The sequence below is a fragment of the Populus alba genome, chromosome 16 (genome assembly GCF_005239225.2).
Source record: "Populus alba chromosome 16, ASM523922v2, whole genome shotgun sequence".
Lineage (NCBI taxonomy): Eukaryota > Viridiplantae > Streptophyta > Magnoliopsida > Malpighiales > Salicaceae > Populus > Populus alba.
Window position 1 is genome coordinate 5,215,644 of NC_133299.1, and position 15,535 is coordinate 5,231,178.

At 35.1% G+C, this 15,535-nt stretch overlaps 2 protein-coding genes across 4 annotated transcripts; one reads left to right on the top strand and one right to left on the bottom strand.

Moving 5' to 3' along the window:
* Positions 1-7,995: 7,995 nt before the first annotated feature.
* LOC118051651 (cycloartenol-C-24-methyltransferase) lies at positions 7,996-11,667 on the bottom strand. Of its 3 annotated transcripts, XM_073405476.1 has the most exons (9): positions 11,589-11,665; positions 11,135-11,219; positions 10,513-11,011; positions 10,043-10,328; positions 9,795-9,911; positions 9,634-9,717; positions 9,371-9,496; positions 9,051-9,148; positions 7,996-8,222 (listed from the first exon to the last, which is right to left on the bottom strand). In XM_073405476.1, exons 4-9 carry the CDS (start codon positions 10,214-10,216, stop codon positions 8,168-8,170), a joined length of 654 nt encoding a protein of 217 aa, XP_073261577.1. In that variant the 5' UTR covers positions 10,217-10,328; positions 10,513-11,011; positions 11,135-11,219; positions 11,589-11,665; the 3' UTR covers positions 7,996-8,167. The 3 variants fall into 3 exon arrangements, with proteins under 3 accessions (XP_073261577.1, XP_034918254.1, XP_034918271.1); XM_035062363.2 differs by having other exon boundaries at positions 10,043-11,011; XM_035062380.2 differs by lacking the exon at positions 7,996-8,222 and adding an exon at positions 8,506-8,926 and having other exon boundaries at positions 10,043-11,011; positions 11,589-11,667.
* A 1,788-nt stretch (positions 11,668-13,455) lies between these two features.
* On the top strand, positions 13,456-14,973 carry LOC118051643 (protein TEEBE). The gene is made up of 3 exons (XM_035062349.2): positions 13,456-13,610; positions 13,719-14,216; positions 14,334-14,973. Exons 1-3 carry the CDS (start codon positions 13,520-13,522, stop codon positions 14,852-14,854), a joined length of 1,110 nt encoding a protein of 369 aa, XP_034918240.2. The 5' UTR covers positions 13,456-13,519; the 3' UTR covers positions 14,855-14,973.
* The last annotated feature ends 562 nt before the right edge of the window (positions 14,974-15,535 follow it).

Sequence of the window (15,535 nt, forward strand, 5' to 3'; positions counted from 1 at the left end):
CAACCCCCTTGAAATGAAAACACAAATTTTTGGGCCTGGGAATTGAAGTGGGCATAAGGGTTTCAAAATTCATGGGCTAGATTAAAATGGCCGATTTGAATACATCAAGGCAAAAAAAGAAAAAAAAAATTTAATGGAAAAGAATGAATAAAAAAACTGAAAAAAGTAATTAAACTTAGAAAATAAAACAATTAAAAAAAAAACTGATTAAATTAATTAAAATTTTAAAAATATTGACCGGTTTGGTTTGATTTAGTTTTATAAACTTGAAATTTAAAAAATCAAATTGAACTCAAATAAAAAAAAATTAAACTAAATCAGAAAAAACTAATTACAAATAAAAAAACAAATAAAACCAGTTTTTATTTTAAAAATTAAATCAAACTGAAACTGATTGGTTGGTAGAGAAACCAAAATAGCAGAGAGAGTGAGAGAGCACCAAAATAGCAGTAACTAACAGAAACCAAACAAAATGTTAAAAAACTCCAATTTTTTGAATCTCCCCGCCACCCACACACAAAATCGTTTCGTTTCTTTTTGCTCAAAACGACAAAAATGCTTCCGTTTCCTTCTCCTATTGAACCCACTGTCGCTTCTGCTCTCCTCTCCACTACCACACCTCTTTCTCCCCCTCCCACTGTCCCACTGTTACTTGATCGATTAAAACTCGCTTTCTTTTTTTAATTTCTTCTCGGATTTCAACCAACGATTTCGTTTTGGTTGTTTTTTAAGGCTCGGTGTTGATGGAGAGAAGAAATCTGCGAAAGAGCAGTAGTGAAGAGGAGAGCTTGAGCTTGGCGTCTAGTGGCTCGAAATCGTGCGCTTCATCTCTAACAATTGATGGATCGTGGTTTCAGGAGATTCGAGCTCACAAGCTCAGGATCGTCGCTTTCGTGTCTCGCTTCCATGAAACGAAGCTCAAGGTGATCCTCATTTTATCCCGGTTTAATTCTTTGAGTTTCTATTTGGCTTCGTTCTATTAAGCTTTGAGTGATCGTCTCTGTTGATGCTTATTAGTTGATATTTTATAGTGTTTCTGTTCTGTTCAGATGATTTTTCACAGCGAGTTTTTGTTTAAATCACTTTTTAGCCTGTTTGATGCTTATCAGTTGATTTCTATGTGATATTTTTGGTTTTGTTTGGATGATAGTTTTTTTTAGTAGCATTCTCCGTTTGAAATCATTATGAATCTCTTTCAGTGATTATCGGTTGATTTTATTTAGTTGCCTTTCTGTTTGGCTGTTATTTAACCCTAGCTCTCTTACTGTATTTGTTTTTAATTAAGCTCTTTGAATTAAGTTCTTTATAGCTTTGTGTTTGCCTTTAACTCAGTCCTTTTATGCATATTTTTTGACAAGTTATTAATATTAATCACTGTTTTTTAGTTTATTTTCGTGTAATTTTTGCAGGTAGTGCGAAGGAGGCACTCGGAGGTGAACCGGAGCTCTGGCCACCAGAGGGCTGTCGTGCTAGCTTCGCCGGAGAAGGCAGCTGCGCTGGTGGCGTCTACAGAGTCAGGTTCGTGTTTGTCAAGTGGTTCCGGCGCGGCTTCAAGCTCGCAAAGCCACTTTATGAATACGAACGGATTGATGATGAAGCCGGCTGGCTCGTGATGACCAGGAGGAGACGAAGAGGATCAGATCTGGCTTTGGCTCGTGTTACATGAGCGGCCGAGCCGAAGCAACATGGAGGCTGCTGTCAAGTGGTTGTTTCTCTGAAATGAGGATTCGTCGACTGCTTGGCGACAGTCCTAGCACAAGCAAAGCTTTGAGAAAGTGGGTGGGTGAGTGAAGTCGCTCACATGATTGGCACGCGGAACGTGTTAGATCTAATAGCGTTACAGTAATGCTTCTGTAAATTTCATTTCCTGCTTGGAAAATTTTTAACCCTGTTCGTTTTGTTGTCAATAGAATACGGTGAATTTCACCTGCTGTGGTGTAATGTCAGGCTGTTAAAGCAAAAGGCGGTGAAAAGATCTGGTGAAGGAGGGAGTCATGACCATTTACACGGTAATGGACTCTTCTCATAAATTTTTTACTGCTTTCCCAATCCAATGAAATGATTAATTTATGAAATTAGTCCATAAAAAGTTACCGCTATGTGTTATAACTGTAATTAGTGATCTATCTTTTTGCACATAGCATCCCACAAACGGGAAAGTTTGGTCAGCCGATACACTATATAAACATATAAGTGAAATGGGAAAAGTTGGTATATGATTAATTAGGCTGGTAGCATGACATAGAGCAACCGTCTTGCCTTTTGTAGCGTTTTCTGCACAACATTGCTGCGTAAAGATGTGAAAACAAGGAACCGTGTGACACTATTATACCACTAATTAAATACATTAGGAAGGCAGTGCCAGTGCCTCTCCACGATCCATATATAAATTATAGTTAACTGACTTTTTGCTCTGTTGACACGTTGTATTGTTTTTCTTACTGTGCCTAGAGAGGGGGGCCTTGTTCATGTACATTTTTTTAGAATGCTTTGTTCATACCTTGAATTAATAGATTGAGAGCATAGCTTCACCTTAAATTGATAACTATTGGAGGGGGCCCTAGCCATCTATGCCCCTTGAATTGTTGTTAAGATAGTTTTGAGATGTGAGGACTGGGCAGAATGCCAGAATAATCGCGTTTCTTTCTTTTTAAGAATAAAGAATAAAGAACAGCTGACACTTCACATCCTAGAATCAACCCAAACTCGTTTCCTGTTTCTCTTGACGCCTTCTTTTAGTTTAATCATATATCTGAGGATGGTTTTTTCTCCCCACAATTCTTGATGGTTTTTATATTATCTTCTTTCTCTTTGCCTTTAATTGTATTTTAAAACATTTTTTCGCCTCAATATTCTTTTTGCGCCAAGGAAAGAACCTTACCGAACAGTTTTTGGGCTGCGATCTGCCGGCATTTTGTTTATTAGAATGGCCAGCTATGAGGTTTGTGATTTGTTGGACGACATGGTACATAATCTATTTTTTTTATATATATTTTTACTGTTTTTTTATAACAAGCTAGAAATCTTATGCTAATATTTTATGTAAAATATTTTTTAATAAAAAAATAAAAAAAATAGTGGTGAAATGATGGTGATAATAATACAATAACAGTAATTGTTTGATGGTCATATTAATAATAAAAATAATAAAAAAAGTAATAGTAGTGGGATGGGATAATAATTGTGGAGAAAATGTTTGTGCTAAAGAAAAAAGAAAAGATAGAAAAAGAAAAAAAAAGATGATAATTAAAATAGTAAAATGATATTGTAAGTAGATTATTATTTATAAAATATTTTATAAAATTTTATGAATTTAAAATATTTTTTAGTAAATAAACTAAGTTTAAAAGTTAACTCTAAAATATTTTTTAGTAAATAAACTAAGTTTAAAAGTTGACTCTAAAATATTTTTTATTGATAATTTTTCTTGTAAAAAAAATTATGAAAATAAATAAAAAAAAATTATTTTTCAAAAATAAATGTGGAAAAACTGTTGAATATAAAACAAACTAATTTGAAAGTACAACACGGTCAACACCTGCTTGCTTTTCTTTTTCACCTTTTATTCGTGGCCTCTTGATTTGCACTACCGAATCCATCTTTTCTTTGCGTGTTATACCCAAACCAGGTTTATATAATATAAATGTTTGAGAATATAATAGTAATTATTTTTTATTTTAAAAAAATTATTTTTGATATCAATATATTAAAATAATTTGAAAATACTAAAAAATATTAATTTAAAATAAAAAAATAAAAAAAATCAAGTTTCTTTTAAAATATTTTTAAAATATAAAAACAAATAATCCGTAATCAGGAAAAACAAGTGGCTAGCAATTCGAGTATTCAAGTTAGGTTAGGAAATTCTCCACAGTTTGGGCCATGAGGCAAGGGAGCTCTTAAAAACTTTTAGTCAAGAGTTCTTTAAAACAAGAAGAAAAGGAGGCATAAGAATTGACAAGTCTTAGACAACACCGTCAAAACCAACCACTTGGCGTATGCGCATATTCAACGCGTAACGCTGAAGCTTGACGCGGTCGAGAATGTACTCTAGCGTCTGAACCACCTTTGAATAGAAAAGGTAAGGTAGGAAGAAAAAGAAGGCATCGGGAGACTATGCTCCTTCACCTTTATAGTTCTTTAATATCGCACACTTGATGTTAGCCCCTATTATTTGTGCCCTCTCTGAATACGTCCAACCGTGAAGACTTGTCAAAATCTTAATTGTATTTAATTTTTAAAAATTATAAATTCAAATTTCATAAATTTACATTATTAAATTTAGAATCTATAACATTAATCGAGATATACACAAATTAACTCGAACACCTACATTAATCTAAAAATAAAAAAACTTGTCAAAATCCCACATAGCGAAGAGTTACATTCATTTCCTTTAAATTGAGGCCGAGTCACAAATTATTAATAAATATAAATTATTAATGAATTTTTTTATTCTGAGAAATTCGTGTGAACACAATTAGTACACTAGTTTAGGAATCGAGGGAATAAGCATATTAGCTTAGGATTCACGTTCAAATCAAGATTTAAATAAATGTGTAAGAAAATTTCCTTAGACGTTGAATGTAAAGATGGTTTTTTATGGTTTAATGACTTGCCACCTTTAGCAATATGCAATATATATTGAAGTATGATAATGATAGTTAAATTTTCGAAGAATAAAAATATATATTTTAATACACACACTTTTTTTAAAATAATAGCTATAGACTTTCACAGCTAAAAGGACACAAAAAAGCATCCATTTACGAGAGGGCATAAAAAATCTTCAAATATGTAGAGGGGCATAATTAATATGGGGTACAATGACAATATAACTTCCTACAAGGACTAAGAAGGAAAAAAAAAGAACAGGAAATGGAAGGGAAGATAGGAAAGTCAAAAGCCAGAATTAATGGAAAGGAGAGATCCCTATATAAAGCAAGAGTCTCCTCCTCTTTCTTGCATCAAGTCTGCTAACAACATCTTCGATACAGAGGCTCACACATCTTCTAAAGCCGCTCTTTCTGTCTCTCTTTCAAGTTCTCACTCCGAGGAAAAGGAGGAGGAGAGTTTCTTGTAGAGACATGGGGAAGTACGTGGAATTGTTAGATGCTGGGGTGAGAATAGCTGGAAGATTTTACTCTCATTGTCCACAAACTGCTCGCATGTACTACCATCCTCCCTCTAACTCCGAGGATCTCCACCACCACCACCACCACCACAACGGCGGCAGTGGGAGTCAAGCGACGACTCAAGACTCTACCCTGGTGGCCAGTTGTGGAGTCAAGGCGGCTTCGGGTTTTGGTACTACTGACTTAGCCTTCTATTCCGTCATGTAAAAGATTTAAAAAGAGAGACAAGTTTTTGACCGATGGATCGATGTATTGATTGGTTCTTCCTTCCATTTATTGGAAAGCTTCAATAGAATTTTGATATATTCTTTCATTATATAAATATTTTTATTTCGTTTTAATTATTAAATATTAAAAAATAACCGCTGAAAGTAACCGAGGATGGAGGAGTGATGACTGCTAGGAACAGCGTCCGCCTGATGCATCAGCGCCATCGGTGGCCATATGTGCTGGTGGCTCCTACCAAAACATGCCACGAACAGGCACGACTGCTTTTAACACCAGCCAGTGATCAATCAAGTGGGCATAGGTCTCCTGCGCGCATGAATTTAGGATTTATATGCAAAGGTGAGCCCACTGCGCAAAGCAAAGCATTGATAGGTAGCCGTAGCTCACACGTATAATTTATTTATTTGGCTAATCGCTGTAATGATTCCGTAAATAAGGTTTGGTTTATTACTGAAAACTGACTTTTTGACTGTAAAATTATCTTAATTAATAATTATTTTAAAAGAGTTATATAATTATATATTCAATAAGTAACTAAGTTAGAATAATCGTTGGAAACTTTAACTTTCTATTAAAATAAGATTTTAACTCAGTTTCTTAAACAATTTTTTATTTAAGTAAAAAACTATTGCTAAACAAATATATTTATGACTTTCTTTTTTAATCAAAGTTATATATATATAAAAGTTGAATTAATTTGCAAAAATCATTCCGAATATAACTTAGATGTTAAACATTAAGAAAATAGAATAAAATAAATTTCAAAAATACATAGACCCTTGAATTCTAATCTAAAAATAGGATCTACCTTAGCTTCTTCTTGTCATATTTTTTTAATGTTCAACAACACTATTTTATTTAACAAGCTATAGTTCTTCCTTGATTATTTTTGGTCTAAAAATAAATATATTTTTCTATTTTAACCAGCTTTTAGGTTAAGTTTTACCGGTTAAAAAATGAAATGTATTTAGAAATACATCAGTCTTTCGTGCGCAATGCGAAGAAACAAGTTCCTATAAGTTACAATCACCTATAATTTAACACGTGTGGGCTAAATATTATACACACATAAAACAGAAAATACTACATAAATAAATGAAGGATTTAAAATTTACACAAAATATTTACTTTAATCCTAAAATTTTACAATGATTTTACCGATTCCGACTATAAAAATAATTGATCTTAGTATAAAAAGGTTTCGTTTGGTGAAGAGGGTTTTATTTATATAGTTTTTAAATTTAAAATGACCTAAAAAATCAGATTTAATCTCAAGAAGATTTTTCAAGAAGATTTTTTATTACGGTTTTTTTGGTGATTTTTTTAAGACTATTTATGAGTTTATAAAAATATTTATCCTTTTTTTAAAATATTTTAGGTCAAAAATAAGTTTTTAAATAAAAAACATACAACTTGTTTTTTAACCATCATAGTTACCATAATACAGGGAATCTCAAACGACTATCATAGTTATTCTATCGCCTTTAGAATATTGTTTTTTAAAAGAAATAGTGGGGCAACCCGGTTACATTTTTTTAAAAATTTTGAGCCCACACATGGCTTGCTCTTGCAAGCCTGCACATGAGCCTTTTCTTTAAAGAGCCAAGCCCAGCGATGCCTGATCTATTTCTTTCTATATGTTTTTTGTAATTTTTATTTTTAAAAATCATGTTTTTTTATGTATTTTTTAATGATTTTATAAATTTGTCTATTTTTCTTAACAAAGTATTTTGATTTCTAATTTTTTTATACATAAAATAATACATTAAAAAAACCTATATATTTTTGTTTAAGAAAAACAAATCCAACCACAGCAAAAACGTTGGTTAAATAGCTAGTCCAAAGCTATAATTGACAGCCGAAAAGCAACGAGAAACTGGGAATGTAAGAACAGTGAAAAGCAGGAAATAGTGCCCAAGCCATGAAAATCACTTGGAGATTTTTTGTTTTATTGCTATACTGCGGCTAAGGCTACCATTTGGTTGCTTCGTTGCATGTTCAATTTTCTTCATCCAGTTTGTGCACAGCTGAGAAGGGAAGATTCCTATTGCTTCTTTGTACCAATCCTCCAACTCCATGTGACCAAAACCCCCTTTAAATGAGCCATATAGAGCATGTGACCTTTGAAACTGAAAATATCTTCTATTTGAACTCTGAAACTCTGAGTTGGGTGGAAGCTGCTGGCTTTTATCTGATTTATACGCAGATGGATACGGTTTTTCATAAACCTGTATGTTTAGAGGATGTTTGGGAGTGTAATGGTGATTACTTTTTAAAATATATTTTTGCTTAAAATTCATTAAAATAATTTTTGTTTATTTTTTTTTTATATCAGCATATTAAAACAATCCAAAAACATTAAAAAAAGTAATTTAAAGAAAAATTTTTGAATTTTTTTTACAAAAAGCATACTCATCTATACTTTTTCATCTAAATCCAAAACTCAGCTCCAACCCAAACCTGCTAGTCTTTCTGCTGTTCTTTGTCCAGATACATACTGAAACATAGCAGTTAAATTAATCATCAAAGATATTGCTGCTGTGAAATTCGAACTGACATGGCATTTGCAAGGTTAAAGCTAAGAGAAACATGCAAGAATTTGAGTCCAAAGTGTATTTACCTTTCTTTATTAAATAAAAAATAGCACGTAGTTAAGTAGACACATGAACTGAATTTGAGTCCAATATGCATAGACAATTCTCATCTCTGGTTTCCAAGCAGCGAGTGTGCACCATAATTATTTTTTTCAAGAATCAGATGAAATGTGAAAAAACCTTGGAAGCATCTTCTAGGTCTTGTTTGGCCTACAAAAGAGGCTTCCGAGCGAGGAAAAAGTACATAGGTGTGAAGATTCCCATCCTGCATGAATCAAGGGCAGAATGATCATACAGTGAGAGCATGCATGCTAAGAAAAAACTTCGCTGTTTAAACCAGATTGATTGTGCAAATCGACCTGTGACCGAGATGATTAGACTTAATGAGATTAGAAGGGTGAATTTGTCCCTAAAAGACATAGTATGGTGGCAAAAGGCTTGAAATTTGTATAGCAGGTCTCGAGTTCGAGTCAGGGCGTGCATCTCTTATAAAAACCTGGGACAGCCGAGGATTTACTCACTCACCTGGGTCACAAAAGTACGCGTTTTCCAAAGAGTGGGGTTTCCTCGAATCCAAAAAAATAGTATTGGATCCGATGGCCAAGCGAACATTTTACCAGTCTGTCATTTCCTGTTATTATATATCACTAGAAAGAGCCTTCCTGGTTTATCAATGAAGAACAGTAACTGAAAGCAAGTTAAGGATAAATCCTGATTACCAAAACTAAATTCCTCTCGTTTTCTACTTCTTCTATTTCTCCTTCTCACCTGAAACAGAGGAGGTTCCTTCATAATTTCCAATTTTTCTCTTTCCATGTATCTATCAGCCAATGGGGGATTGGAGGTGGGCAGGGGCAATGTTAAAAGGCTGTGCCGCCAGCGATGCAAGAGAAGGAAAAGGGTAAAGAATTCATCCTTTCTAAAGACTCAGAATTTTAGTGCTTAAAGATTTTTTTGTATGCATGCTGCCTGCAGAATAAGATTTGTTATGAGAATTAAAGAAATATTTTGAGTTCCATTTTTAAAAATGATATACGAATGGTAAGCCCCGAATGAGTTAGAGATGCAGTTAAACTATTAGGAGAGGATTTACCTTCCGCCTTCAACAAGTGCATCTGCTGCTTTCTCCAAGAAAGCCTGAACTCTTTGGCTACCCTCTGGTGCAAGGTGCAAGAACTCTAAGGTTTTGACCTAAATGAGCAATAAATATTTGACTTACGGATTACTTTGCGAGTTAGGAATAGAACTACATTTGATTGATTTGAAAGCATAAAAGAAATTGATTGCTCTTATTCATCCTCGCAACTCTTAACCTCATCTCATTCTCTCCATATTTTAGCCAACAACAAAAAAAAGAAGCCAATATGATTGTAAGAACTTCTGGTTTAAAAGAAAGCACCAAAATACTTGTACCATGTTCCTAGTGATGAATCGTCCAACAGCTGTTACTCGGAAACTGCTTAGTGAGAACTGATTTTTGTCAAGAGGAAAATACCAAGGTAGAGGTGAACCGACAGCAACATCCTTCTCCCTTACAACCTAAAATACAAGAGAATAGAAAAGCATATAGGAGAGTAGAGGATGTTTTCCAGAGTATTGACTCCATACATTTTTCTTAACTTTGAACTATACAAGTAGAGTTCAGTGAATAGTTCAACCAACACAATGTCGGTAACCTCGAAACCTGCAAGTTGCAGAGCTTCAAGACATTCTCCCACTGACCTGATGTCAGGAAGCCCATTGCCAAGCTCAACTTCTCCCTGTTTCCAAAAGCATAATTGAGTTACCGCACCCTATGTGTAAACATCAGAATAAGGGGCGAGTTTATGCGGGCAACCTTAATCCTTTGGTGTTCTTGGTTCAGAGGGTCAAATGATTCAGTTATGCACCATTCATAAGCAGCAAAACACTGGCCAGGTTTCAACACTCTGTAAATCTCTTTATAGCAATCATGCTATTTCATCCAAAAAACAGAGTCAAATAACTTCAGATAAAAAGGATTGTCTACAATTGAAGCAAATGCAATGAAGGCTATATCATAACTTGTCACATTGAGAGTTCATTCAAGTTCGGAGTATGACATACCACATCCGGTGCATGGCAAGTGGCTTCTAGTGCAAATATTGCATCAAACGTGTTGTCCGAAAATGGCATTTTCATGAAATCAGCGTCATAAAACATGAGGCGTGAAGGGCTCCAACATAGAAAAAAGCAGATGTGGAGGACATAAAGCAATTGAAGTGTCGAACAAATTAACATCTCAGCTCAACAGAGATTCACAGCTGAAAGTGATGACATTTGCATGAGATACAATTTATCCAACCTTCACATAGTTGCAAGTTTTGTCCACTCCTGCCATGCGATTTAACTCCTAATAAAGAAGGAAAATCTTGAGTATACGGTTGAAAAAATAATTTGACACTTTCTCTGGTTGCAGAAACGCAAAAGTTCAAATGAACTCCCAGTTTGAAAACCCCACAATATTATGGAACTTTGAAACTTTGCATAAATAAGTAATGTCCACATGCATTTTACCACATAGCAAAATCACATACCTCTCCTCTTGATATTTGATATTCATTGTTGTTTACCCCTGTTATCAACGTTCCACTACAAAATCTCATCAAAATCATGGACATTGATTAAATTAATTAGAAATTAAGCATCATACTCGACATAAAAGTACCAGAATTTTCTACTTTTCCAATCAACATAATAGAAGAAAATACAGCGATTACTCAGCTAGGAAAAGAGTCAAGCACTATCAATGATATCAAACTCTTATCACATGTTAAAGATACTGTAAACAATGAAAACATAGTGATGCTGTTTGGAGCAGCTATTCAAAGAAGGTATGGTGTTACAGTGTACAGCCCAAGTAGTGAGCTATTCTACCTATTTTCTGATGAATTCCTATATCCCACAAAGAAGATAGGTTTTGATCCACAACTTAACAAATGCATAGCTAGGAGAATGAAGATACTAAAACTTCGATAATGAAGAGTTCCCTTATCCTTTTAATGGCCCTCCAATTCCACAACCAACATCCAACACCTGAGTTTGAGAAATACAAGTTCAATTAATTAAATAGTTTGGTAAGAAAGCTTTAAAAAAAAAAAGTCCAATTTCACCAAGATTTGATCACATTACAACAAATAAATGATACTAAGAAATCACCTTCTGTCCTTTCTTCAAACCTAACTGCAAAGCAAGAAAGTGCTCATGTCTCTTGATGCTCTCACGAAGAGACTCCCACTTCCACCTATAAATACATAAAAAAACATCATCTATCATCACTCCAACATGGGAACCCCACACCAAAACTCCATGCTTACATCCCTAATAGAAGATTCAAAAGGTTCACATTGGCGATCACTCCTCGGTCCTCGCCTAGGAGCAAAATGGAAAGATTCACCCCAACCATATTCATAGAAGCTTGTCACAAGATCATAGTACTTGTTGACCTGAAAACCCACAAGGCATTATTTCACTATTTATCAAAACCAACTACCATAAAAAAAAATCGTTAAACAAATCATTTACCAATAACCCCTGACAAAAATCCAAGTAAACTAAACATGAGCAAGAGCATGATTGAATGACTAGAGCCAACAGTTTTACAAGGCCTTACCATGTCAGTGTAATTAGCTTTTCTTTCCTCATCATCTCCTCCAACATGGTACTTCTCATATCTACATTTTAACACTATATAGTTCAGTAACAAATCATAAAACAAGACAAACCCAGAACGGCAATGTGATAAAAGTAAATGAGACAGAGAAAGAACTTGCTTTTTGACAGCAGATTTCACTTGGGTTTTCTCAATTTTCCCTCCAACGTTGGAAGCTAGATAAAATGCCCCAGAATTTGACATCCTGCAACCAAAACAATACGAGTTGACTTTTTAAGTTTGAGTTTTACCTCTTTGACAAAAAGAAAGAAGCTCCTTCAAGGAAGGCAGCAACTAAAAATCATATGCAGTTAAATCTGCAAACCACCTTTCTGTACGGAAATAGTAGCTTGTGCCTAATGGGAGTTTAAAGATCGGAAAGAAAATTATGTGAAGGAAATGAAATAGAAAGGAGACAAGGTGCCATGCAAGTGCATTAGATAAGCAATGAAATTAGTATTTTATGGTTTTTTTATCTTTATCAGAAATTTTTCAAGTAAACTTTTAATTAATTATTTCTTTTCTTAATAGATTAGGAGATTATTCTCAAAGTTTTTTCATTAGACCTCCAAGGGATATTCTCATACCAATTTGTACATTAATGAAGAGTAATTCTATAAAAGAAATCTAAAAACCCAACTTATTTCAATTTCTTCTCATTTCCCTTATCTTCTTTTCCCCGTTAAAATACTCGAAACAAAAATCATTTCCTCAAAATAAATATCTTTCCTAATTCCTTCCGGTTTAGAGAAACACTGAGCATGGCCCAAGAAACTTTCAAGAAGATTCACAAAACCCAAAATTGTTTCTCTGCCTAAGCTGGGGACCGTATCATGTTAGGATTGGTAGTAGACTGAATCCCAATTAAACATTTTCTATCATAGAGCCCAATTCAGTTCTCTGATGCGCACATGATGCCCTTGTGAGCTGTACAGGAGCAGAGTTATTTCTAGAATTAAGACCAGGTGCTATGCTCGGTTTAGGAATTGATCGGGTTGAATGGATTAACCCATTAACATAGCTTCAATTTGTATTAAAAAATCCATAATAATTTTATTTTGAAAAAAAAATTTAAAAATCAAATTATTAGATCGCTAGATGGATCGAGTTCGCTCTAAGTCATGTTTTTGTTTTTTATAAATCAGCCTAAACCATTGGCCTGGCTAGGTTTTATAACGTTGTAGGTGGACTAGAAATTCAAATCATTAGTAATACAAGAACCAAGCTTCATAAAAACCCTAAGGATGCTAACGGCAGCAAACAACGTCATTAATGTTTACCAACCCATTTTAATGACCCTAATTAATAGAAGAGCTGCAATGGATAATGTCACCTTCAGGATTTCACACATGCCCTTTTGTTTCTGTGAAATAATATATCTGCCATTCTGCCCACCAACACAAATCATAGGACGTGGGGAAGGCAGATGCTTGAGAGCAAGAGCAAGATCAATTGGAGTTAAAGATGTACGAAACTGGTACTTCCTTGGCAAAATCAAGCATCAAACTTGCATAATCACCGGCTTGTTTGGACATGAAACAAAGGAGTCAAGATTAGGAAGAGATCAGACAACTAGTCATCGAAGAAGTCCAAGGAGAGAGCAAATCACGGCAACCAATGAAGGATCCACATGAATCAAGAAGGTTCCTGGAAACTTGGGACTTTGATTTTGAAAATAGAGGGACAGCCCGACACATCGCCCGGCTAATTTGGTGCCACTTTAACATGGGCTGTTTTCTACTGTTATTTACCTTTCTTCGATGCATCCAGCTTCTTTTTTTTTGTATTTGTATTATGAATATATAAATAGATTTTTTCCATTTTTCAGACCCACCTCAGGACTTTCCCTTCCCTATTTAGGGAGCCACTACTTGAAAAGCAAAACACACACAATGGCTTTGTTCCTCTCTCTTTGCATTGCTCTCCTTTTCTCTTTTTGCCATGGCTTAGCTAATGCTGCCATTCCACCCCCACCTCTTGATGGTAAGCAATAGCCTCTATTTTTTATTATAGTTTATGTAAGATATTCTTACAGCTCTTGTGATATGGATGATCATTCATGACCTTATGTAATATGGAAATATTTTGCAGGACTTGTTGAAAATGGGGATTTTGAAGAGGCACCAGCAAAATCAAACCTCAATAAAACGGTGATCATAGGAAAACACTCACTCCCAAAATGGGAAATCAATGGCCTGGTAGAGTATGTCTCAGGTGGGCCACAACCAGGGGGATTCTTCCTAGCCATTCCTCGGGGGGCCCATGCAGTGAGGCTAGGCAATGAGGCCTCTATCTCTCAAATTCTTACTGTCAAACCAGGCTCAGTCTATGCACTCACATTTGGAGCCACCAGAACCTGTGCTCAAGATGAAGTGCTAAAGGTCTCAGTCCCTGGCCAGTCAAGTGACCTCCCTCTGCAGACCTTGTATAGCAGTGATGGTGGTGACACTTACTCCTTGGCTTGGAAAGCTACTTCTAAAGCTGTCAAGGTCACATTTCATAACCCTGGTGTTCAAGAGGACCCCTCTTGTGGACCTCTATTGGATGCTATTGCAATCAAGGAGCTGCCACCTCTCAAGCGTACTATCGGTAAGATCCTAGCTTTTACAGGATTCTTAGAATTTGCTGAAGTCTTTGTTGTTTTATATATGTGCTCTCTTTATACAACCTAAGTGATCGTTTGTATTTTCATTTAATTGTATACAGGCAACCTGGTTAAAAATGGTGGCTTTGAAGTTGGTCCACATGTGTTCAAGAACTTCTCAACTGGAATCTTGATCCCTGCCAAGCAACAAGATCTAATCTCACCACTCCCCGGCTGGATCGTTGAATCTCTCAAACCTGTAAAATACATTGACAAGAAGCACTTCTTTGTTCCCTCAGGATTTGCCGCGATTGAGATGGTAGCAGGGAGAGAGAGTGCCATAGCACAAGTCATTAGGACAATTCCTAACAAATTCTATAACCTCACATTTACAATTGGAGATGCAAAGAATGCTTGCCATGGATCTATGATGGTTGAGGCTTTTGCTGCCAAGGAAACTGTCAAAGCACCCTATGTTTCTCAGGGAAAGGGTGGATCCAAGACTGCAAGTTTAAGGTTCCAGGCAATTTCAGACAGGACAAGGATTACATTTTACAGTGCATACTATCACAACAAGATGCACGATTATGGTCATATGTGTGGCCCTGTCTTGGATGATGTTAGGGTGTTTCCAACTCACTGACGAGTTCAAGTTTGGTGGTAACCCAAAATTGTCATGAGTAAATTCTATAGGTAATTAGAGGTTTGTGATTGTCCATGAGAAAGAGTTTAATATAGTGAAATGGGTGTTTAGTTTTTCTATTTCTATTTTTACCAAAGGCACACTTGAGAGGGACACGGATACTAGTTGAGTTGCAAGCTTATTAGCTTTCTAAAACCTTTTGAAACAGAAACAAATAAAAGTGATATTACTATCTATAAACTTCAGTCATCTACTTTGGATGATCGTATTTGTGCTTGTCCTGCACATGCATGGTATGTTTTTTTTTTCTATTTTGGTTAATCAAATAACAGTAAGGCATTTTCTTGAATGCCATTATTCTCTGGCATTGGATCTATAGCATGTCATTTCGTGATCTGGAGCTCTACAAAGAAAAATTAAACAACATTTGGTTGACCTCACTGTCCACAGCTGTATGAATCATAGTGGGTTCTGGATGTTGCAATATTCAAATGAATTCCTTTCAACAAATTTCAAAGTTTTGCAAGTGTTCTTCAATATTTCTCAATACCCATTACAAAGATTTTATATTTAAGGCATTGTAGACGGCTCCTTTTTCTTGCAAAGGATACTTTGTTCCAATGCTTTACTCTTTGTATCGGAACATTCCCACCCTTTAGCTTTGCAATAGGAGGCCAGAGT

Excerpts from the sequence above, each read along its gene's own strand:
- LOC118051651 (XM_073405476.1), bottom strand. The coding sequence starts at position 10,216 with ATGTTAATTTGTTCGACACTTCAATTGCTTTATGTCCTCCACATCTGC. Across the intron at positions 9,497-9,633 it reads TGCAACTTGCAGGTTTCGAG|GTTGTAAGGGAGAAGGATGT; the intron begins GTTACCGACATT and ends CTTGTATTTTAG. Across the intron at positions 9,149-9,370 it reads GATTCATCACTAGGAACATG|GTCAAAACCTTAGAGTTCTT; the intron begins GTACAAGTATTT and ends TTGCTCATTTAG.
- LOC118051643 (XM_035062349.2), top strand. The coding sequence starts at position 13,520 with ATGGCTTTGTTCCTCTCTCTTTGCATTGCTCTCCTTTTCTCTTTTTGC. Across the intron at positions 13,611-13,718 it reads TCCACCCCCACCTCTTGATG|GACTTGTTGAAAATGGGGAT; the intron begins GTAAGCAATAGC and ends AATATTTTGCAG. Across the intron at positions 14,217-14,333 it reads ACCTCTCAAGCGTACTATCG|GCAACCTGGTTAAAAATGGT; the intron begins GTAAGATCCTAG and ends AATTGTATACAG.